Genomic DNA, 22,549 nt, shown 5'->3' on the forward strand with positions numbered 1-22,549 from the left:
CATTTAATTAATCGTAAATCTTGCCTATATGCAAATTCATGGTCCCACTGTTGTTGATTCTTAACTGGCTCAAGAAAGATGAAGGAACTACGCCAAAACAGTACACAATAACGCAACATTTTTTGCAGAACCTTACTCAACTTTTTCCCGTGGTCATTAGTATCAGGTTTCTTCACATTTGATGTTATATTTCACAAGTTATTGATATTTAAAGTTTAAAAAAAGCCCAGTTTGAGAAGACTGCAGTGAGAGGTTTCTATCAGCTTCCAGGTACTACATCACTATGGCATCTCGCATTGACGTCGTACCTGGCATCTCTCAGAGGGGGGGGGGGGGGGGGGGGGGGGGAGAGAGGGGGGGGGGGGGGGTGAGACAGAAGGGGGGGGATTTTTCCATGGAGTCCAAAATGGCGTTATCTGAAAAATTCATGCTTTATTTCTCGACACTAATGAAAATGTTCAAAAATCTGAAAAGACTGTGAAAAAAAACCGCTCTCTTCTTGCTCGCACTGCGAGTGACGTTTCTCCCCCCCCCCCCCCGGGCACTGCCACCTGGAGCCTGCAGCCGGTTGCCGCGACCCGCCAGCCGGAAATTGCGAACCAGCCCTCCCCTGTGACGACGCGCCACAACCCCACCCCTCAAACTCTACGCCCCTCTCTCTCTGCCCACCCCCGCTCCCTCTCTGCCCCCACACCTCCCGTAGGGCCTATGGGTAGGGGACGGGTGCGTTGGGGGAGCAAACCCAACGGGTCTGCCCTTGGTCTGGTGTACCTATAAAAGTCTTATCTTATGTGTATGTATACGTGTGTGTTTCTGTTTGTGTTTTTCTACCTTCGTCAAAACGCTAGAGTTGAAATTTTTACAGATTATTACTCACATTAACCCGATCGACGAAATAAACCGGATCCCTTCATATTTCATGCTACATTTCAAAAGTTATTCATCATTAAAGTTTTTTTTTTTTTAAATGACCTTTCAAAACACGAGTGATGTCATAATGTCCCTGCAAGGGGTGCGGGTCGCCGCCCTATCCACCTCCCCAACGGTTTTAATAACTTCATAAACCACTGAATCTTCACGGGGGGGTGAAATGTTCTGGAACCGCCCCCCCACACCCCCCTCGACCCCCCTTGCCTGGCCTGGGTCGCACTGGAGATGCGGCCTCGCTCAGGTCTGTGCCCGCAGCCTCTGCTGCTGGTGCCGCCCGCTGTGAGTCCTGACTACATCGCCATTGCACTGCCCCCCAGCCCCCTCCCCTCTGGCTCATTCGCTGGCTCCTGCACCCCCCCCCCGTGATAACCCCCCTCCCTCGTCTTTTCTCCGAGCTCTTCCCTCCCACACCCCTCTTCCGCCCCCACTCACCACCGTTCCCCCCACACCACAGCGCAAACCCCTTCCCCCCCAACAACCACCCCCGCCCACACCCCTCCCCGCCCACACACACCCCCCTTCCCTCCCACACAACCCCCCTACCCGCCCACACACACCCCCTCCCTGCGCACACACAACCCTTCCCTCTCATGCACACAACCATCCTCCCCCACACACATCGCCCTCCCCACCGCCCACATACACCTCTTCCCCCTCCCCCGCCCCTCCATAAATTCCAATATTTTCCTTGTGCAAGGTGATAGGGGTGATTGACTCCGGGGGTGCCTGTCCCCGGGTTGAGCGCCGACGATGGAAATGAAGTGAAAATGCAATCAGCTGTTTGGCTTGAGCCTGCCCTGTGCTTGAAAGTGCGATGGCAATGGAAATTAAGTGAAAATGCAATCAGCTGTTTGGCTTGGCCTGCCCTGTGTTTGAAACTGCAATGGTAATGGAAGTGAAATGAAAATGCAATGAGTTATTCCGCCTGCCCTGTGCTTGAAACTGCAATGCAATTGGAAATGAAATGAGTTGTTTGGCCTGCCTGAAACCACTAATTTCAGCCCACAAGGCCCCTATTAGCCGAGAAACCAGTCCCTTTTGCCCAAAATGCCCGTCTTTGCCCAGGAGGAGCATTTGGACCAAAAGGCCCGTGCCAGGCCAGGAAAAGTCCAGAAAAGGTGCTCTTCACTGAGATTTTCTTTTAAAGAGCCCCTTCGGCCCATCAGGTCTGTACTAGCCCAGGAGTCCCTTCAGCTCATCAGTAAGTATTCCCCCTGCAAGTATTAAACCTCACCCCAGTATTTTTCTCCCTCCCTTTATTTGCTCCCTGTGAGATCCAGGCCAGGATAGACTTTCCTCCTTCATTGCTGTGATCTGCAGAAAAAGATGAAAAATGTCTAAAATTGATTCTCCACCCTCTCCCCCTTCTCTCTCTCACAGAGTCTCTCACCTGTTTTGGGCAGAATGTCTGGCAGTTTCTGAGCTGTCAGCCCACCAGGCCTGAGTGACTGAGCTGCCAGCCCACCAGGCCTGAGTAACTGAGCTGCCAGCCCACCAGGCCTGAGTGACTGAGCTGCCAGCCCAAGAATCCATTCGGCCCACAATGTCCATACTAGCCCTCTGGAAACCAGTCCCTTCGGCCCACAACACCCATACTAGTGCTTCAGAACACCCCCCCTCCCCATGGCCAGCAATATTGGAATTGGTGGAGAGGTGGAATATTGCGTTGGGGGACCAGCCCTCCAGTGTGAACATGGGATCCAACGGGTCCCACTTAATCTAGTATATAACTAAAAATCTCGTCTTGTTTATTTGTTTGTTTGTTTTGTTACTATATTTGTCCCTATATTTGCGCAAAAACGGTGCAGCATAGCACTACAGGTGCACAACCTTTTATCCGAAATTCCAAATAACGAAAAGTTCCGAACAGCGGACATTTTTTTCGGTCCTTGAAGAAAGGTCCTTGAAGACGTTCACCGAGGGCGGCCCGCAGAGGTGACAGCGGAACCTCCGGTCGGTCCTCGAAGAAAGGGGAACTAAATCTCCATTCATAAAAGAGAAGATGAGGGTATATTGCGCGGGAGGGTTAATAATTGAAAATCTGCTGCTGCCTGCCCGCTGAGTTAAAAAGTTCCCACGGTAGACTTACGATACACAGTGTATCGTGAGTCTTGCGTGGGAACTTTTTAACTCAGCGGGCAGGCAGCAGCAGATTGTCGCTCCCTTCAGTTTCACCCCACCTACACCCCTCTGCTTCCCGGTCATGTGTGTGACCCCTTCCCTCCCCTCTCCAGCTCCCCGCCCATTGCACCGGCGCGGGGGCTTTGCATTGTCTTCACGTCGGCGATGCCGGCAGGTGAGTGCCAGTCACCGGAGACGTCAGGACCAACGGGACACCGACCCCCAGGCCCACTGCAAGCATGGAGATCCCAGAGACCCACAGCCAGCAGCAGCCCAGCTCCGTTCCAAATCCAGAGGAAAACTGCAAACTGGCCGGAGACGTCAGGACCACCAGAAGCCGCTCCCCGATGGGCCGCTACGGCGACAAGAGGCAGTTCGCCCACAGCCCGATCTGCGTCCCCTCATCGGGACACCGACCCCCAGGCCCACTGCAAGCACGGAGATCCCAGATCAGCAACTCTAGCCCAGCCCCGCTCCAACTCCAGAGGAACACGCTCCCCGTAGGGGCAGAAGCTGATGGTGTGCAAGGTACGTCTTGTTCTTGGGGTGGCGCAGCTCGGGCTGTGGGCGAACTGCCACTTGTCGCCGTAGCGGCTCATCGGGGAGTGGATTCCTCTGGAGTTGGAGGGGGAGGGGGGTATTGTGCTGTTTGATCGCCCCCTACTCTCCCAGGGACAGGGAGACACAGCGGCTTTTGAGAATGGTGGGCAATCGCTTCCAAAGTTCTGCCCACACAGTCAGTACACCTCTCCTACACTTGTCTCCCGCACTAAGATCATCTCGCAGAGAATGATCCAAGCCTAACCCTCCCTATTCTCTCCTATTCTGCAAGAAAAAACTACATTGAAGACTCAAACTCGCGATCGAGTAACTGCCGGGATCGAGGCGCAAACTCGCGACCTTGCGGATATGAGCCAAGCACTCTACCACTGAGCCAGCCGTTAAAATCTACGCTAAAAATATTCCATTCTGAAAGCCGAAAATTTCCGAATTACGAAAAGTGTCTGGTCCCAAGGCTTTCGGATAAAAAGTTGTGCACCTGTACCATTTTTGTACCACCTTACTCACCACTGTCCTGTGATGTACAAGAAAGAAGTTTCCTTCAAATTTAAATTCACGTTTAAAACTTAAGAAAAACACAAAAAAAAATTCACTTGCCCTCGCCGTCACCAGCGTTCCAACTCACAATGACATCACAATGGCATCCCGAATTTCAGCCACACCCACCTCCCACTTTGCACAGTTTCAAACCGCCATCTTTTTTTCCTCGCCTCACATCGGGGACACAACGCCTGCACGGTCAAGTTCCCTTCCATTTCACTGCTGCTCCGGGCCCATGGGGAGGGAGAGGAGCGGTACCCAGGACAAGGTGGGCTGCAGCCTCGGGCTCTTCCCCCCCCCCCCCCTCCACCCGGCTCATCCAGTCCGTCTCCCCCCGACAGCACCCGCCTGGAGGAGCGGCACCGGGCCCGCGGGGAGGGAGAGCAGCAGGACTCAAGGCAAGGATCCGGTGAGGGGTCCGGGGATGGGGAGAGGCCGCGACGGCGACCCGGGCCTGAGCGCTGAGGCACAGCCTGGATTTGGGGGTGACCGCGCTGCTGCTCTGGGCCCGCAGTCAGGGAGAAGAGCGGCACCCGGGGCTGCTGCTCCAGGCCCGCAGAGGGGGAGAGCGCAGGCAAGGACAGCAGCAGGACTGAGAGCTCGCCCTCTCCCTCCCCCAGCTCCGTTCTGCTCGGCCCGTTCCCCGCAACAGCCCACACCTCAAGTACAGATTCCTCACCTACGTGGTGGAGAAAACGGGGCAGACGGTGGTTTACAGAAACATCCTGGGGAGGTGAGAATAGAGGGATTGAGGGAGAGGAGGGGGGAGGGAGGGAGAGGAGGGGGGAATGGGGGAGGTAGGTAGGGGGGGGGAATAGAGGGGGGGAGGGCAGTGAGGAAGGAGAGCGGGTGGTGGGGGAAGATGAGAAGTGGGTGAGCAGGGGGATGTCGGGAGGTTAAGGAGGGAGTGAGTGACTGGGGGTAGGGGAAAGGAGAGGGAGAGGTGAGTGAAGAAGTGGGGAGGGGATATGAAGATGGGAAAGAAGGGGGCTGGTTAAGAGGAGGGACAGGGAGTGCTGGAGGATGAGGGAAAATTAGGATAGGGGTGGGAAGAGGAAAGGCGAGGTGCAGTTGGGGGAGGGTTGCCATGACTCGCGTCACAACGGGGATCTCTGGCGACACAACGGGAACCCCTCAGCTGCACGTCGCAGTTGGGGGCAATGAGTGAGTGGTGGAATATTGCGTTGGGGGAACGGGTTGCATTTGGAGAATGGGTGAGTGGTGGAATAGTCCGGTGGCGACATGTTTTGTTAGCAGTCGCAAATCTTCTAGCTCCGCTGAAAAAATCGCGATTTTTCGCGTTAAAATCGGGTCTGGAGGCCGGGACCGTTTTTAAAAACTTACCGGAGTCTCATGTCGCGGTGCTGATGATGTCATCAGTAAGCGCCGTGAATTTAACGGAGGGAAAGTCATTTTAAATGAAAAGTACGTCTCCAGGTCAGAGCCCACAGAGGAAAGTTACAAAACAACTGCTGAAGACTCTGGAACATCAAGAAACTGCAAAACTGACCTCTGGAGTGGATTCTGGAATGGCTACACGATCTAAGACTGAGATGACCACAAAAGAGAAAACCGAAATGGAGGAGTTAAAGAACTCGGTAAGAGATTTGAAAAATGATTTGAAAGCTGGAAACTTAAATTTGATTGCCGGTAATGAAAAAATACTTGCGGGCATTGGTGCTCTGCAAAAAAAAGTTGATGATGTGCAAGAAGAATTAACGGGGAAAATTAATAAGGTGGCAGAAGAGACCACAAAGAAGTTTGAGGCTGTTCATGAAACTGTTTCTGTAAATGTAACTGCAGTGAAAGATATGGAAGCTGTTGTGGAAGAGATGACCGGAGAGATGCAGACGATGAAGTTAGAAATAGACAGCCTCAAGAGCCAACTTACAAAAGTTTCTGATAAATATGTTGACCTAGAAGCTCGCTCAAGACGTCAAAATATACGAATACGTGGAGTAAAAGAGGGAGCTGAGGGGGACAATGCTTGTGAGTTCACTGCCAATCTAATCAAACACGTATTCAATCTACCTGAGGCACCTGTAATTGAAGTAGCACATCGACTACCCAGATTTAAACCAAGATCTCAAGGAGAACAAGCCTACCCACGACAGATCATAGTCAAACTTCGGGATATCCCAACAGTGGAAGCGCTGATGAAAAAATTCAAATACGGAGAGAAGATGATGTACAGAAATGATTCTATTAAATTCCTACGGGACTACCCTTAAGAGATTGTGCAAAAGAGAAGAAAGTTCTCACAGACCAGAGTGTATTATCCGGCCAGGATGCGTATTACTTTCATGGGAATGTCAAAAACATTCATTAACTTGGTAGAATCTCTTAAATACGCTCAAGAAATCGTGGCCAAGGCAGCAACAATTGAAAATTGATCACCAAGACGTCATGAACAAATTAATTTGCTTATTCCCCCAACAAGAATATCACAAGAAAAGTGAAATAAGTGAACAACACCAATCTTTAAAAATTATTACACGCAACAGATTTTCCACGAGACGTGTCTAGACAATATTATCTCCCCTTGAACATTGCGGAATCTAACTCAAGGACACTCTGTGCTCAAACGAGGAAAGACTGATAACATGGGAGTGACGATCTGCTGAGCTGAGAGCAAAAAACATCACATGGCTTATATAGTTTTACAAAATATTGAGAATTAATAATAATTAATAATTAACAATACTAATATAGAAATAGCAATTGAAACTGATAAAAATGTGTTGCCTGCTTTATAACGCAGACAACAGTAATCACATATGCTCCGCAGCTCGAGTGGGGAGGGGAGGAGACTCAGGCACCTGGCATAATTCCAGGAGCCTGACTCTTTTAGTTAACCCTTTCAGCGAACAGCTCACTTTTAACAATACTAAAACCAATTACAAATAGTTAAGAGATAAAGAGTGAGGAATATATGTAACTGAATACATGATTAGATTTGATAAGTCGGAATGAAACATATATATATATACTGCAACTGGGTGAAATAGAACTGATTTGGAAACGGTACCGACCCCCTAGGTTTTGGGTAATAAAGGCAGCGGGGCTAACCTCATAACATCTACGCCGGAAGCGATATCGATGTCGTACCCCACAGACGAGTGGGCCACTCACTTCGGTGTCGGAAACTCAGACACCGTAAATTTATTTGATATACTTTTTTTTTTAATCACAATATGTCACATCTATGTGTTTTTTTTTCAAGGACAATCGCAGAGGGGAACTACCAAGGAAGTCTATAATATAAATGCCCCCAAAATAACCAGTCCTGAGGTATGGATGCACCATAATAAATAAGGTCATCAAAATTGGTAAAAATGTATGACGACAATCAAAAGAAAATGGGAGGAATCACACTATGTAGTTGGAATATAAGGGGTATTAATGAACCTATTAAAAGGGGCAAGATACTAGCTCAGTTGAAATCATACAACACGGACATTTCGTTTCTACAGGAAACGCATCTTAAACATCAAGATCAGACGAGACTGAGGGCGAACTGGATAGGCCAAACATTTCACTCTTCATTCACTTCCAAATCTAGAGGTACTGCAATCATTATTCGTAAAGGAATTCCATTTAAATCAAAGAATACTATTTCAGATAAGGGAGATACCTTATAGTAGCAGGAGAGATCAATAATACGCCAATTACGCTGGTAAACATATATGCGCCCAATTTTGATAACCCTCAATTTTTTAATAAAATTTTGAATATAATTGCAGAATTTAATTATCAAAATGTTATAATTGGAGGAGACTTTAACTGTGTTTTAGACCCTTATCTAGATAAATCGATGCAAAAACAAAAAGGTAATATGAAATCTAAAACCAGTGAACTTTTACATACATATATGGAAAACACAAATATAGCAGATGTGTGGAGGATTGCAAACCCGACGGGAAGGGATTATTCGTTTTATTCAACGGTGCATAAAACATACTCACGGATAGACTATTTTCTTGTGGATACAAAATTAATTCCGCACACTATGAACCCTAAATACCACATTAATGCGATCTCAGACCACTCTCCGTTAACTTTTGTTTTAAAACTAGAAGGAATGTCTATGAATAAATCGTTCTGGAGGTTTAACTCGCAAATTGTAAAAGACCCACAAGGGAGTATATATCTAAAAAAACAGATGGACCTATTTTTTGAGATAAATGATACACCAGATATATCCCCCATGCTATTATGGGAATCCTTCAAAGCATTTATTAGAGGAGTCATTATTTCATTTCAAGCTTATCAAAATAAAAAGAATAAGAATGAACAAAGACATTTAGAAGAACAAATAAAACAATTAGATACAGATAATGGTAAAGATCCAACTATGGATAAACATAATAAAATCCTACTATTGAAATTCAAGCTAAATAAATTACTGTCAGAGAAAGTTATAACATTATTTCAAATCACAAAACAAGAACACTTCGAATTCGGGGACAAACCCCACAAACTTCTAGCACGCCAACTGAAAAAACGGGAAAAAGAGAATGCAATATTAAAGATTAAATCAGACAGAGGGGAATTATTAACATTACCCAAGGATATCAATAAAAGATTTGCTCAATTTTACCAGAATCTATACACATCTAAAACGTTAATAGACAATAATAAAATTTCAGAACTTCTAGATAACTGTAACCTACCACAATTAGAACTGAGGGAACAAGAGGAACTGGGAGCACAAATTACTTCTAAGGAGATAGAAGACACAATAAAAACACTAAAGAATGGAAAAACACCAAGACCAGACGGATTCAGTAATGAATTTTATAAATCTTTTTACAACATAGTTACTCCACGATTACAGAAAATGTATACATATGCTTTTAAAGAGCAAAGCTTACCTGAAACACTAGCAGAATTAATGATCATATTAATACTTAAAAAAGATAAAAATATAGAAGAACCAGGATCATATAGAGCTATTGCTTTGTTAAATACGGATCAAAAAATAATAGCGAAAACACTAGCCAGTAGACTAAGCAGGTATGTTAGTAGACTAATAAATGAGGATCAAACAGGATTTATACCTAAGAGATATTCATTCAATAATTTGAGACGTTTGCTTAACATAATGCACTCACATAAATCTCATGACCAAGAGTTATCTATCATCTCACTGGACGCAGAAAAAGCGTTTGATCAAGTAGAATGGGATTATATGATTAAAGTATTGCAAAAATTCCAATTGGGAGAGAACTTCATTGCATGGATAAAACTATTATATAACAAACCTACGGCTAGAATACTAACTAATAATATATTATCCTCGAAATTTGAACTATCAAGGGGCAATAGACAAGGATGTTCATTATCACCGCTGTTATTTGCTTTGGTAATTGAACCCCTTGCTGAAAAAATAAGAACACACCTGGATATTTACGGTTATAATACAAAATATTCAAATAACAAAATATCCCTATATGCCGATGATGTACTACTGTACATCACAAAACCACAAATTAGTATACCAAATATATTAAATTTAATTGAGGACTTTGGATCCTTCTCAGGATACAGAATAATTGGAACAAAAGTGAAATTATGTCGATAAAACCAAAAGACTCAACACACCTCCGGAAATTCCCCTTTAAAATAGCTACAGAAAAATTCAAATATTTGGGAATTGAAATTACTAGAAATTACCAGGATATGTTTAAAGCCAATTATAATCCCTTACTTAAGAAATTAAATAATTTGATTAAATTCTGGAAAACACTTCCGATGTCCTTAATAGGCAGAATAAATGCTATAAAAATGATTTTCTTACCACAAATCCTATACCTATTTCAATCAATACCTTAATATCTCCCAAAAAAGTTTTTCAAAAAATTGGACTCAGACATTACAAATTTTATATGGGATTATAAATCCCATAAAATACAAAGAGCACACCTTAATAAACGAAAAGAGTTGGGGGGTCTAGCGCTCCCTAACTTTATGTATTATAATTGGGCAGTAAATATTAAAAATATGATTCACCTGCTGGACAATTCTGCCCAGCAGGCGGACTGGATTGTAATGGAAAAAGGGGACTGCTCCCCGAGTAATATAGGAGCGATTATCCTCTCACCAATAAATTTGAATAATAAAAATTATAATAAAAATCCAATTATACATAGCACAATTAGAACATGGAAACAAATAAAACAGAATCTAAAATTAAGAAACCTATCTCTCTCAATACCAATAGTCAATAACCCATCGTTTAAACCATCAATCATAGACAAATCATTTATACAATGGGAAAGAATGGGAATCAAAACGCTCGAAGATCTGTATGAATTGGGAAAATTACTATCATTTCAACAACTACAACTGAAATATAATTTGAAAAATAACCAATATTTTAAATATCTTCAAATTCGTGATTATCTGAAAAAATACACAAAAGACTATCATAATATGCCTTCCGACTTACTGCATGAAGCAATGAAGACAAATGCGGACTGGGTTGTAATGGAAAAAGGGGACTGCTCCCCGAGTAATATAGGAGCGATTATCCTCTCACCAATAAATTTGAATAATATTTTTTTTTTTAGCTAATCAGCTAATCTAATATCGTACTTATATAATATCATTTTAAACATAGAAATACCCACAACAGATGGAATTAGAAGAGACTGGGAACAAGAATTAGCTATAAAAATTTCAAAAGAGAGCTGGGATAATCATTTACTACAGGTGCATAAATGTTCGATCAACGTACGACATACGCTCATCCAATTCAAAACATTACATAGACTATATTATTCAAAAACTAAATTAAATAAAATCTTTCCTAATGTTTCACCAATCTGTGATAAATGTCTGTGTCAAGAAGCTACCATAGCGCATTCTTTTGTATTTTGTACAAAAATCCAAAAATTCTGGTATGAAATATTTGATATTTTTTCAAAATTAATTAAAATAAAACTGGTACCAAAACCAGAATGGATCATTTTTGGAATATCGGAAGGTATCCCTGAATTAAACGTGTATCACAAGAATTTATTAAATTACGGGCTAATAATGGGAAAAAAGCTCATACTTAAATTCTGGAAAAATGCGCCCACACCAACAATATAAATGTGGATATCAAATATGTTTGAAACATTACATCTGGAAGAGATGAGATTCCTCTTAGCAGGTAAAGCAGACCAATTCCAAAAGACGTGGTCTACGTTTCTGGACCTATTACAAGCATGAGGTGCAATAGTAATTTTAAAAAGAAAGAAATAAATAAATGGCATCAGGACCTGGCAATGGGAGGTAAAACAACAAAAACAAACTTGGTTGGTAGTCCCCTTTCTGTGGAGTTTAATGTTATAATAGAGCGATTGTTCCTACTTTCTTTTTCTTTCTTTTCTAGGGTCTACTTTCTTACTTTACTTCCTTCTCTAACTTCTTTTCTAAGGGGCTTTCTTTTCCCAACACTCTCTTGCACTTCACGACTCTTGCGCACTTTCTTTACTTTCCTTACTTCTATCTTTTTCTTAAAGCTCAAAAAAATGAAGCGGTACAAAAAATGTATTAAGATATATGTGTTGTGTATTATTGTAATTTACCGTACTTCTAATAAAAATAATTTTTAAAAAAATTAAAAAAAATTTAAAAAAGGAATATTGCGTGGGGGAACGGGCCCCAATGGGTCCGACTTGGTCTAGTAACATATAAAAATTTCACTTGATAAACCAAAAAAAAAGAATAAAAAATACAACACAAAACAATATACCTGTAATGATTTCTGAATTAGAAGAGATGTATCCCACAATTTTTCAACTTTTTGGTCACACACGGGAGTAAGAATAAACCTGCAGAGAAATAAGAACAGTGGACTGAAGCAAAATACAAACTGAAAATGAAATATGGTCAAAAATCTTTAATTAATATAACTTCTAATCCAACCAAATTAACAGAACATGACACTGTCAGAAATTTTACTGGATTGAAAAGGGATTGTATAAACAAAGAAATTATAGAAAAAGAATAGTAATGTCAGGGAACATATCAACATTACGGAAGAGGTGGGCCTGGCGATGTTGAAGTGCATAAAGATGGATAAATCCCCAGGATCTGACCAGTGCGTCCCAGGACATTGTTGGAAATAATAAATTGCTGTGATCCAGTCAGAGTTTTTTTTTTATAGTCACAGGTAAGGTACTGGAAAATTGGATAGTGACTAATGTGACTTTAGTTAATAAAGACAGAACAGGACAATGAACATAAATCAATGATGGCAAAGTTACTGAAGGGAGTTATGTAAAACAAGATCTATCTACATTTGGTGAGGCAAGGATTGATTCAGGGAAGTCTGCATGGCTTTATGCCTAGGAAATAGTTCATCATGAATTTGGTTTGAGAATTTTGCGGAGGAGACCAAGAGGATAGATGAGGTGGTGGTCTATATGGACCAGCAAGGCTTTTGACAAGTGTCCGCATGAAAGGCTGGTTCGAGCGCTTGGAATTCAGGGTGAGTTCGCCAGTTGGAATTAAAATTGGCTTGGTGCAAGGAAAGAGGGTGACAGGGGAGTTTTTGTTGCTAGATTGGAATCCTGTGACCAGTGGTGTGCTGCACGGATCGGTGCTGGGTCCCCTGTTATTTGTCCTATATATTGATTGAATATGTAGTGATTGGTTATTCTGTATATGACACCAAAATTGGTGATGTGATAGACAGTGAAGAAACACAGAAACATAGAAAAATAGGTGCAGGTTGGCCATTTGGCCCTTCGAGCCAAATTCAGTATGATCATGGCTGATCATCTAAAATCAGTACCCCGTTTCTGCTTTTTCCACCATATCCCTTGATTCCTTTAACCCAAAGAGCTAAACCTAGGTCTCTCTTGAAAACATCCAGTGAATTGACCTCCACTGCCTTCTGTGGCACAGAATTCCACAGATTCACAACTCTCTGGGTTTTCTAAAGCTAAAACAGACTTTAGATCAAATGGGAAATAGAACCAAGGATTGTTAGATGGAATTTCAATCAGACGTGAGAAGTGTTGCTTTTGGGAGGTTGGACAAGGCATGGAGCATATATAGTGAATGATATGCATTGTTGCACAGACACCAGGGGCAGAGGTACTTAGCTCCCTGAAAGTGACAACTGGGTAGACAAGTTGTTGAACACCTTGACATGCTTGCCTTCATTGGATTGGGCACCGAGCACAAGAGTTGCACTCCATTATATAGCTGGAATAGTTCATACATTATAGGAGAAGAATTAGGGCATTCGGCTAAGCAAGTCTCTTCCGCCATTCAATCATGGCTGATCTACCTTTCCCTCTCAGCCCCATTCTCCTTCCTTCTCCACGTAACCCCAAACACTGTTGCTAATCATGAACCTGTCATTCTTCAACATAAAAATATCCATTGACTTGGCCTCCACAGCCTTCTGTGGCAATGAATTCCAGATTCACCACCATCTAACTAAAATAATTCCTACATCTACTTTCAAGAGGCACATCCTTTAATTCCGAGGCTATGTGCTCTGGTCCCAGACTCTCCCACTAGTGGAAACATCCTCTCCTCTACTCTACCTAGGCCTTTCACTATCTGGTAGGTTTCAATGAGGACCACCCTCATCCTTCCACACTCCAGCGAGAACAGGCCCAGTGCCTTCAAACACTCATCAGGTTAACCGAATCATTCCTGGGATCATTGTTGTAAACCTCCTCAGGATCCTCTCCAACGCCATCACATCCTTCCTCAGATATTCCGCATCCTTCCTCAGGCCCAAAACTGCTCACAATACTCCAAATGCGTTCGGACCAATGTCTTATATACCGTCAGCATTACATCCCTGTTTTTATATTCTAGTCCTCTTGAAAAAAATTGAAGCATTGCATTTTCCGTCCTTACTGCCGATTCGATGTGCCAGTTAACTTGTTGGGAATCCTGCACCAGCACTCCAGAGTCCCTTTGCACCTCCAATTTCTGAATTATCTCCCCATTAAGAAATAGTCTACATCTTTATTCCTACAACCAAAATGCATGATTCCACTCTTTGCTGAACTGTATTCCATCTGTTGCTTCTTTGCACACTCTCCCAACCTGTTGCAAAGTTTTTCTGCAGTCTCTGCTTTCGCTACAGTACCTGCTCCATCATCTATCTTTTGATCATCTGCTAACATGGCCACAAAGCCTTCAATTCCCTCATCCAAATCATTGATATACAACATGAAGAGTAGCGGCACCAGCACCGGCCGCTGCGGAACACCGCTGGTCATGGGCAGCCAACCAAAAAAAGTTCCCTTTGTTGCTACTCTTTGCCTCTGCCATTCAGCAAAACCGCTATCCACGCTAGTTTCTGATACCATGCGCTTTCATCTTCTTTAGCAGCCTCACGTGCTCCACCTTATCAGAGGCCTTCTGAAAATCCAAGTAAACAACATCTACTAACTCTCTTTTGTCTATCCTGCTATTTTCATCAAAGAATTCTAACAGGTTCGTCAGGCAAGATCTCCCTTTCACAAAACCATGCTGAATTCGCCAACTTTATCATGTGTTTCTAAGTACTCGGAAAATTCATCCTTTCTAACGGACTCCAAAATCTTACCAACCACTAAAGTCAGGCTAACCGGCCGATAGATTCCATTCTTCTGCTTCACTCCGTTCTTGAACAGCAGAGTAATATTTGCAATTTTTTTAATCATCTGAGATCATACCTGACTAGCGATTCTTGAAAGATCACTACTAATGCCTCCACAATCTTTCAGAACCCTGGGGTGGTCCAGTTGAGGTGACTTATCCACCTTCAGATCTTTCAGCTTCCCAAACATTCTCCTTAAGGGCCTGTCCCACTTAGGCGATTTTTCAGCGGACTGTCAAGTTTGCGGCACTCGCCTGAAAAACCGGGAACTGGAACGGCGACTGTCAGAGTGGAACACACACAAACACATCGCAAAGGTGGGGGCCAGGGAAATCGGGGCAGCGCTGTCTGAAATTCACACGGTGCAAAGCCATGGTGATACAGACACACCGCGATGGACAGGAAGGTTAAGACAGCTAGTACTGTGTACGGTAAGTCCTTTAAAAGAGAGGGGGGAGAGAAGTGGGGGAGAAGGAGGGGGGTAGAAGGAGTTGAGACAGTTTTAAGAAGCCAGACAACTTTTAATAAGCCAGAGATACACAGCTGTGAAGTTTGGCAGGCATTTAACATTACCGGTCGGTTATCATTGGTTCTAAAAACTCATGATTACGTTTTTTTCCCCCCAATGAGCCAATGAAAATGCCCAGTCAGCAAAGGCAATTTATTAAAACTACCTATGACTACCTGGACCGCCCATAACTACATGGCGACCCCACTACAACTGCACCTACGACTACAGGATTATCGATTTTCTCCATGGCGACCAATTTTTGCCAATGTAGACCAATCCTGCACCTTTCAAATTATTCCCAGAAATTCCTGCCATTACAGTTCCTCTGTCATTCTTGCTCGGGGCCCTTACCAATCAACTTTAGCCAGCTCCTCCCTCATGCCTCTGTAGTCACAGGGCTGCCAACTCTCACGAATTGAGCGTGAAACTCACACATTTCATGCGATTCTCACGCTGATCACAGAATGTCTCACGCTCAAAAAATGTTTTAAAGTCACGAACAATTCAATACGCCCAAGGCTTCCAGATCTACTCCACACTCACCAATGAGAACAGTTTTCTGTCGGCAGGTTTCCTGTAAAGAACAAGCCATTTGATTGGCTTAAACCCATCGCACACTATTTAAAATGGCAATATAACTGCAGTACTAATGATTCCATTTGACAATCATGGAACCAAATTTTGCAGGTGCTGGAAATTCAAAATAATGCAAAAATAGTTTCAGAGGTGAGTAAAGACCATGAGGGGAATATATAAGGTAAATGCATAGCATTTTTCCCGGGAGAAAATTCAAGAACTAGAGGGCATTGGTTTAAAGCAGGGGTGTCAAACTAGCGGCCCGCGAAGGGGGTCCAAACCGGCCCGCTGAATGATTTGGAGAAAAAAAAGAAGTAGTTTAGTGTCTAAACTAAACTACACATTCCCGTGCAGATGGTGTGATAGGTGAGACACGGCAGCGGTCCCAGCACTGACCCGAGGCACCGCTCACACCTCCGGCGGCTCTGTGTCAATCGACTGCTCTGTCCATACCCCATGGAGTTTTAATCCTGAGCCACGACCTGATCCGGTGAGTGGGGGCGTCTGTGTCGCCTCTGGAGCCGCGGGGATGAATCTCGGGCTATGGCTCCGCTCTCCGACCCCCGGGTCACTGACCCTCACCTCCCCCGGACACCAACTGGACACAGAGCACCAGGGCCGGCCTGCAACTCCAGGTGTTGTTGCCGCATCACTGACACACTCTCACACACACTGACACACACCCTTACACACACACGATTTTAAGGGATCTGGGCAAATGTGGATAAATGGGACTAGTTTAGAAGGGGCATCTTGAACTGCATGGACCAGTTGAGATGAAGGGCCTGTTTTCCATGCTGTAAGACTATGACACAATGTAGAAAGGGTGCAAGAGAGGATCCAGGAGCGATTTATGAAGATGTGGGCAGGGCTGGAATTTTTTATTCACTATGAAGAAAAATTTGATAACTGGGATTATAGTCTCTGCAGCAACCATATAACAATTACAGCGCGGAAACAGGCCATCTCGACCCTTCTAGTCCGTGCCGAACACGTATTCTCCCCATGTCCCATATACCTGCGCTCAGACCATAACCCTCCATTCCTTTCCCGTCCATATAACTATCCAATTTATTTTTAAATGATAAAAACGAACCTGCCTCCACCACCTTCACTGGAAGCTCATTCCACACAGCCACCACTCTCTGAGTAAAGAGGTTCCCCCTCATGTTACCCCTAAACTTCTGTCCCTTAATTCTCAAGTCATGTCCCCTTGTTTGAATCTTCCCTACTCTCAGTGGGAAAAGCTTATCCACGTCAACTCTGTCTATCCCTCTCATCATTTTAAAGACCTCTATCGTCCCCCCTTAACCTTCTGCGCTCCAAAGAATAAAGCCCTAACTTGTTCAACCTTTCTCTGTAACTTAGTTGCTGAAACCCAGTCAACATTCTAGTAAATCTCCTCTGTACTCTCTCTATTTTGTTGACATCCTTCCTATAATTAGACGACCAAAATTGTACACCATACTCCAGAATTGGCCTCACCAATGCCTTGTACAATTTTAACATTACATCCCAACTTCTATACTCAATGCTCTGATAAAGGCCAGCACACCAAAAGCTTTCTTTACCACCCTATCTACATGAGATTCCACTTTCAGGGAACTGTGCACAGTTATTCCCAGATCCCTCTGTTCACCTGCATTCTTCAATTCCCTACCATTTACCATGTACGTCCTATTTTGATTTGTCCTGCCAAGATGTAGCACCTCACACTTATCAGCATTAAACTCCATCTGCCATCTTTCAGCCCACTCTTCCAACTGGCATAAATCTCTCTGTAGACTTTGAAAATCTACTTCATTATCCACAACCCCACCTATCTTAGTATCATCTGCATACTTACTAATCCAATTTACCACACCATCATCCAGATCATTGATGTACATGACAAATAACAGTGGACCCAACACAGATCCCTGTGGCACCCCACTAGTCACTGGCCTCCAACCTGACAAACAATCATCCACCATTACTCTCTGGCATCTCCCATTCAGCCACCGTTGAATCCATCTTGCTACTCCACCATTAATATCCAACCATTAAACCTTCTTAACCAACCTTCCATGAGGAACCTTGTCAAAGGCCTTAATGAAGTCCATATATACAACATCCACTGCTTTACCCTCATCAATTTCCCGAGTAACCTCTTCAAAAAATTCAAGAAGATTAGTCAAACATGACCTTCCAGGCACAAATCCATGTTGACTGTTCCTAATCAGACCCTGTTTATCCAGATGCTTATATATATTATCTCTAAGTATCCTTTCCATTAATTTGCCCACCACTGACGTCAAACTAACAGGTCTATAATTGCTAGGTTTACTCTTAGACCCCTTTTTAAACAATGGAACAACATGCGCAGTAGGCCAATCCTCCGGTACTATTCCCGTTTCTAATGACATTTGAAATATTTCTGTCATATCCCCTGCTATTTCTACACTAACTTCCCTCAATGTCCTAGGGAATATCCTGTCCGGACCTGGAGACTTATCCACTTTTATATTTCTCAAAAGTGTCAGTACTTCCTCTTCTTTGAATCTCATAGTTTCCATAGCTACTCTACTTGTTTCCCTTACCTCACGTAATTCAATATCCTTCTCCTTGGTGAATACCGAAGAAAAGAAATTGTTCAATATCTCCCCCATCTCTTTTGGCTCTGCAGATAGCTGTCCACTCTGACTCTCTAATGGACCAATTTTATCCCTCGTTATCCTTTTGCTATTAATATAGCTGTAGAAACCCTTTGGATTTTCTTCGCCGTGACTCCCGCAGTTCGCCAATAGCAACGTAGGTGAAGAAAAGACAGTTGAGGTGAATAATATTATGAGAATATGAGAATGAAGATAGACACAAAAAGCTGAATAACTCAGCGGACAGGCAGCATCTCTGGAGAGAAAGAATGGGTGATTTTTCGGGTTGAGACCTTCGGAGTGAAGAGGTTGAAAACCAGCCATAAAACACAATGACTGGAGTTATCCAACTGATGGCAGAAATCAGAATCATGTGTTCAATTTTATTGATGTGACACCATTATAAATATATTGTAGCGGGGATTCGCAGGAGTCCAGCCAAAAACTGGTCGGACACGAGTTGTGTGCACTTGACGAGTTTATTCTCTCCAATACAGCTCCCTACTCCCTCAAGGTCACGGGCATTGCCCGGCATTAAATACCATTTCAGATACCAACCCCATGACTAGCGCCTCCCACACTCAGACACCGCCCTCCAGACCCGAGGGTTCGTTATGCCCATGGCTTACAACCAGGTGCCGCCACATGATCCCCCCCCCAGAACCAGAAGCACCAAACAGGACGGAAAGCTGAACGAGGCGGCCAGAACACGTACAGACCATCCCACGGCTTGCTCGGTCGGAAGAATCTCCGGGAGTCCGGGACGGCTGACGCCCATGACGGGGCGGTTGAGCTACTTGGACTGGCTCGCTCAGGTCCAAGTGGGCCGGATTCAAACAAAACGCGCCGGCCTCCCATGTCCAAATCAAATGTAGTAGACCCGTGCCTCAGCACGTGAAAGGGACCTTCATACGGGCGCTGCATTGGCGAACTGCGGGAGTCACGTCGAAGAAAGATGTACGTGCAGCCCATCAGCGGCAGTGGCACATGGGAAGGCGCCACTCCATGACGCGACGTTCTGACGGGAGACAGGGCGCTGACCCTCTCCCACAAGCGGATCAGCACCGATGACAGCAGTTCCTGGGACCCATCATCATCAGGGACAAACTCCCCGGGGACGGTGAGTGGAGCACCATACACCAACGACAGAATAAATAATTTAATGGGGTGGCACAGTGGCAGAGTTGCTGCCTTACAGCACCACACACCCAGATTTAATCCTGACTACGGGTGCTGTCTGTACAGACAGCACTGTCTGTACATCCGAAAGAAGTGCCGGTTTGTAGGTTAATTTTCCTGTGAAAATTGTCCCCGGTGTGTAGGATAGAACTGGTGTATGATAGATTGCTGGTCGGTGTGGACTTGGTGGGCCGAAGGGCCTGTTCCCATAGACTTGTTTTTACATATCATCATATCATATCTTTATAATTAAAAGTCTCATCTTGACCACTTCCTGTCTGCGCTGTATATTGATTTTAGAAATAAAAGCTACCATATATTGCTATGATTTTTGGCCATCTTACTCGCAGTCCTCCTCTGCTTATCAGACCCCGAGGATTTTCCCCATCGATGAAAAATAAGAGTTACTAGACTACGTGGGACCCGTTGGGTCCCATGTTCACACGAGAGGGTGGGTACCCCGACGCAATATTCCACCTCTCCACCTCCACCAATTCCAATATTGGTGGTTAGTGGGGGGCGCTTCTGGAGCGCTGGTATGGGTGTTGTTGGTTGCAGGGATTACTGGTCTCCAGAGGGCTAGAATGGACATTGTGGGCCAAATGGATTCTTGGGGTGGCAGCTCAGTCCCTCAAGCGTGTGTGCGAGTGTCTGTATATGCGTGAGTGCGAGAGCGATTGTGTGCATGTATGTGTGAGTGTGTGTGAGTGTGTGTATGTGAGTGTGTGTGAGAGTGTATGTGCGTAAGAGTGCGTTTGTGTGTGTACGTGTGTGTGTGTGTGTGTGTGTGTATGTGTGAGTGTGAATGTGTGTCTGTGCGCGAGTGTCGGTGTGCGCGAGTCGGTGTGCGTGTGTGTCTGAGTATGTGTGCGCGTGTGTGTGAGTGCGTGTATGAGTGCGTATGTGTGGGTGTGTTTATGTGTGAGTGTATGTGTGTGAGTGAGTGTGTGTGAGTGAATGTGTTTGTGTGTGTGTGTGTATATGTGTGTGTACGTGAGTGAGTATGTGAATGTGTGCGTGAGTATGTGAATGTGTGTGCGTGAGTATGTGTGAGCGCAAGAGTCTGTGTGTGCGTGAGTGTCTGTGTGTGAGTGCCTGTGGTTGTGTAAGTGTCTGTGTGTGAGTACGTGTTTGTGAGTGTGTGTGAGTGCCTGTGTGTGTGTGTGAGTGTGTGTGTGTGAGTGTGTATGTGTGTGAGTGTATGTGTGTGAGTGTATGTGTGTGAGTGTATGTGTGTGAGTGTATATGTGTGTGTGAGTGTGAGCGTGTGTGTGAGTGTGAGCGTGTGTGAGTGAGCGAGTGCGTGTGAGTGAGCGAGTGCGTGTGTGTGTGTATTTGCTGGCCTGCACTCCCCTTGAAGTGCCTTGAGATTGGGTTTGCTGTCTGCACTCTGCTTGAAGTGCCATGAGATTGGGTTTGCTGTCTGCACTCTGCTTGAAGTGCCATGAGATTGGGTTTGCTGCCTGCACTCTGCTGGAAGTGCTGTGAAATTGGGTTTGCCGCCTGCACTCTGCTTGAAGTGCTGTGAAATTGGGTTTGCTGCCTGCACTCTGCTTGAAGTGCTGTGAAATTGGGTTTGCTGCCTGCACTCTGCTTGAAGTGCTGTGACATTGGATTTGCTGCCTGCACTGAATGATGACGAGGTAAATTCTCAGATTTTCTTTGTTAAAATTTGACCGCTCAATCGCTCTATATTAAAATTGTCTCTTTTTTTATGAACAGCAAAGAGCCATCAAGAGGGAGTGTGCAGCAAAACACAACAAGAGACAAAACTGAACAATAAATCACCGTTAACATTTAAATTGTTATATTATAAGAGTCATTCACATTTTAAACTATAATAAATCCCTTTTCCACTTGCCATGCCTGCGTGTTCTTCACAATGGGTACCTAAAAGGCAGGAATGGCTGCGCTGTCGGAGAGCCACGAAGAGTGCATGGGGGAGAGGTTGAGGGGAGATGGACTGAATGTGTGTGTGTGTGTGTGTGTGTGTGTGTGTGTGTGTGTGTGTGTGTGTGTGTGTGTGTGTGTGTGTGTGTGTGTGTGTGTGTGTGTGTGTGTGTGTGTGTGTGTGTGTGTGAGAGAGAGTGTGTGTGAGTGTTGCTGTGTGTGTGTCTGTGTGGGTCGGGCCACGAGCCAAGGCATTGTGACGTCATCCCGTATGAAGCTGGGACCCAACGGGTCTCACTTAGTCTAGTACTTATTAAAACTGTGTGTGTGTGTGTGTGTCATTTCGCCTTTGACTCATATCTCCTCGAAAACCCAACGCTGAAACGGCAAAATTTTTACATATTCCGGTAGATATTTACCTCATGATTTCAAAAATCCCCACATCTGTAAACGTCACAATGCCTTTGCTCATGGCCCACCTGGCTCATGGCCCAACCCCCCCCCCCCCGGCTCTAGTGTAAAGCAGCTGTTGTCAACGCGCAGGCGCACTGTTTTCCACGAGTTACGTCACCAACCTTACCCGCCCCCCCCCTCCGCCCCCGACTCCGGAGTGCTGAGACACCCGACTCCAACATCTCGGAGCTGTGTTTGCGGAGCGTCCAGTTGCGGGCGGCGGAGACTTTAAACACTGCGGAACCTGGGATCTTTCGCCGAGATCGTCAGTGTTGGAGCACCGACCAGCGCAGCCTGTGGACTTCGGTAGCCGCGGTTCCCGGGGAGGAAGTGGCCGTTCCAGACGTTCACAACGCCGGAGCTCCAGCATCAGACGAGAGGGCCTGAAAGATCGTGCCACCGTCGTGGCGACGGTGGAGGCCTTAATTGGCCCGACCATGGGTGAAAAAGAGGAAGTGGACTGGACTTTGTTGCCTTCCCTCACAGTGGGGGGGGGGGGAGGAAGGGGAGGGGATAAGAGGGGGGGGAGGGAGAGGGAAGAGGGGGAGGAGT

At 44.9% G+C, this 22,549-nt stretch overlaps 2 protein-coding genes across 2 annotated transcripts in view; both read right to left on the bottom strand.

The window, feature by feature from the left end:
* The window catches only part of LOC116976742, a 415,857-nt gene that overhangs the window by 111,474 nt on the left and 281,834 nt on the right, over positions 1–22,549 (bottom strand). The window lies entirely within an intron of this gene.
* LOC116976748 (DEAD-box ATP-dependent RNA helicase 42-like) overlaps positions 1–22,549 on the bottom strand; it is a 51,917-nt gene that overhangs the window by 5,993 nt on the left and 23,375 nt on the right. The window contains exon 4 of the mRNA XM_033026647.1: positions 11,897–11,977. Coding sequence (XP_032882538.1) covers positions 11,897–11,977 — 81 coding nt within the window. The remainder of the gene's footprint in view (positions 1–11,896; positions 11,978–22,549) is intronic.

The sequence above is a fragment of the Amblyraja radiata genome, chromosome 9, assembly GCF_010909765.2.
Source record: "Amblyraja radiata isolate CabotCenter1 chromosome 9, sAmbRad1.1.pri, whole genome shotgun sequence".
NCBI lineage: Eukaryota > Metazoa > Chordata > Chondrichthyes > Rajiformes > Rajidae > Amblyraja > Amblyraja radiata.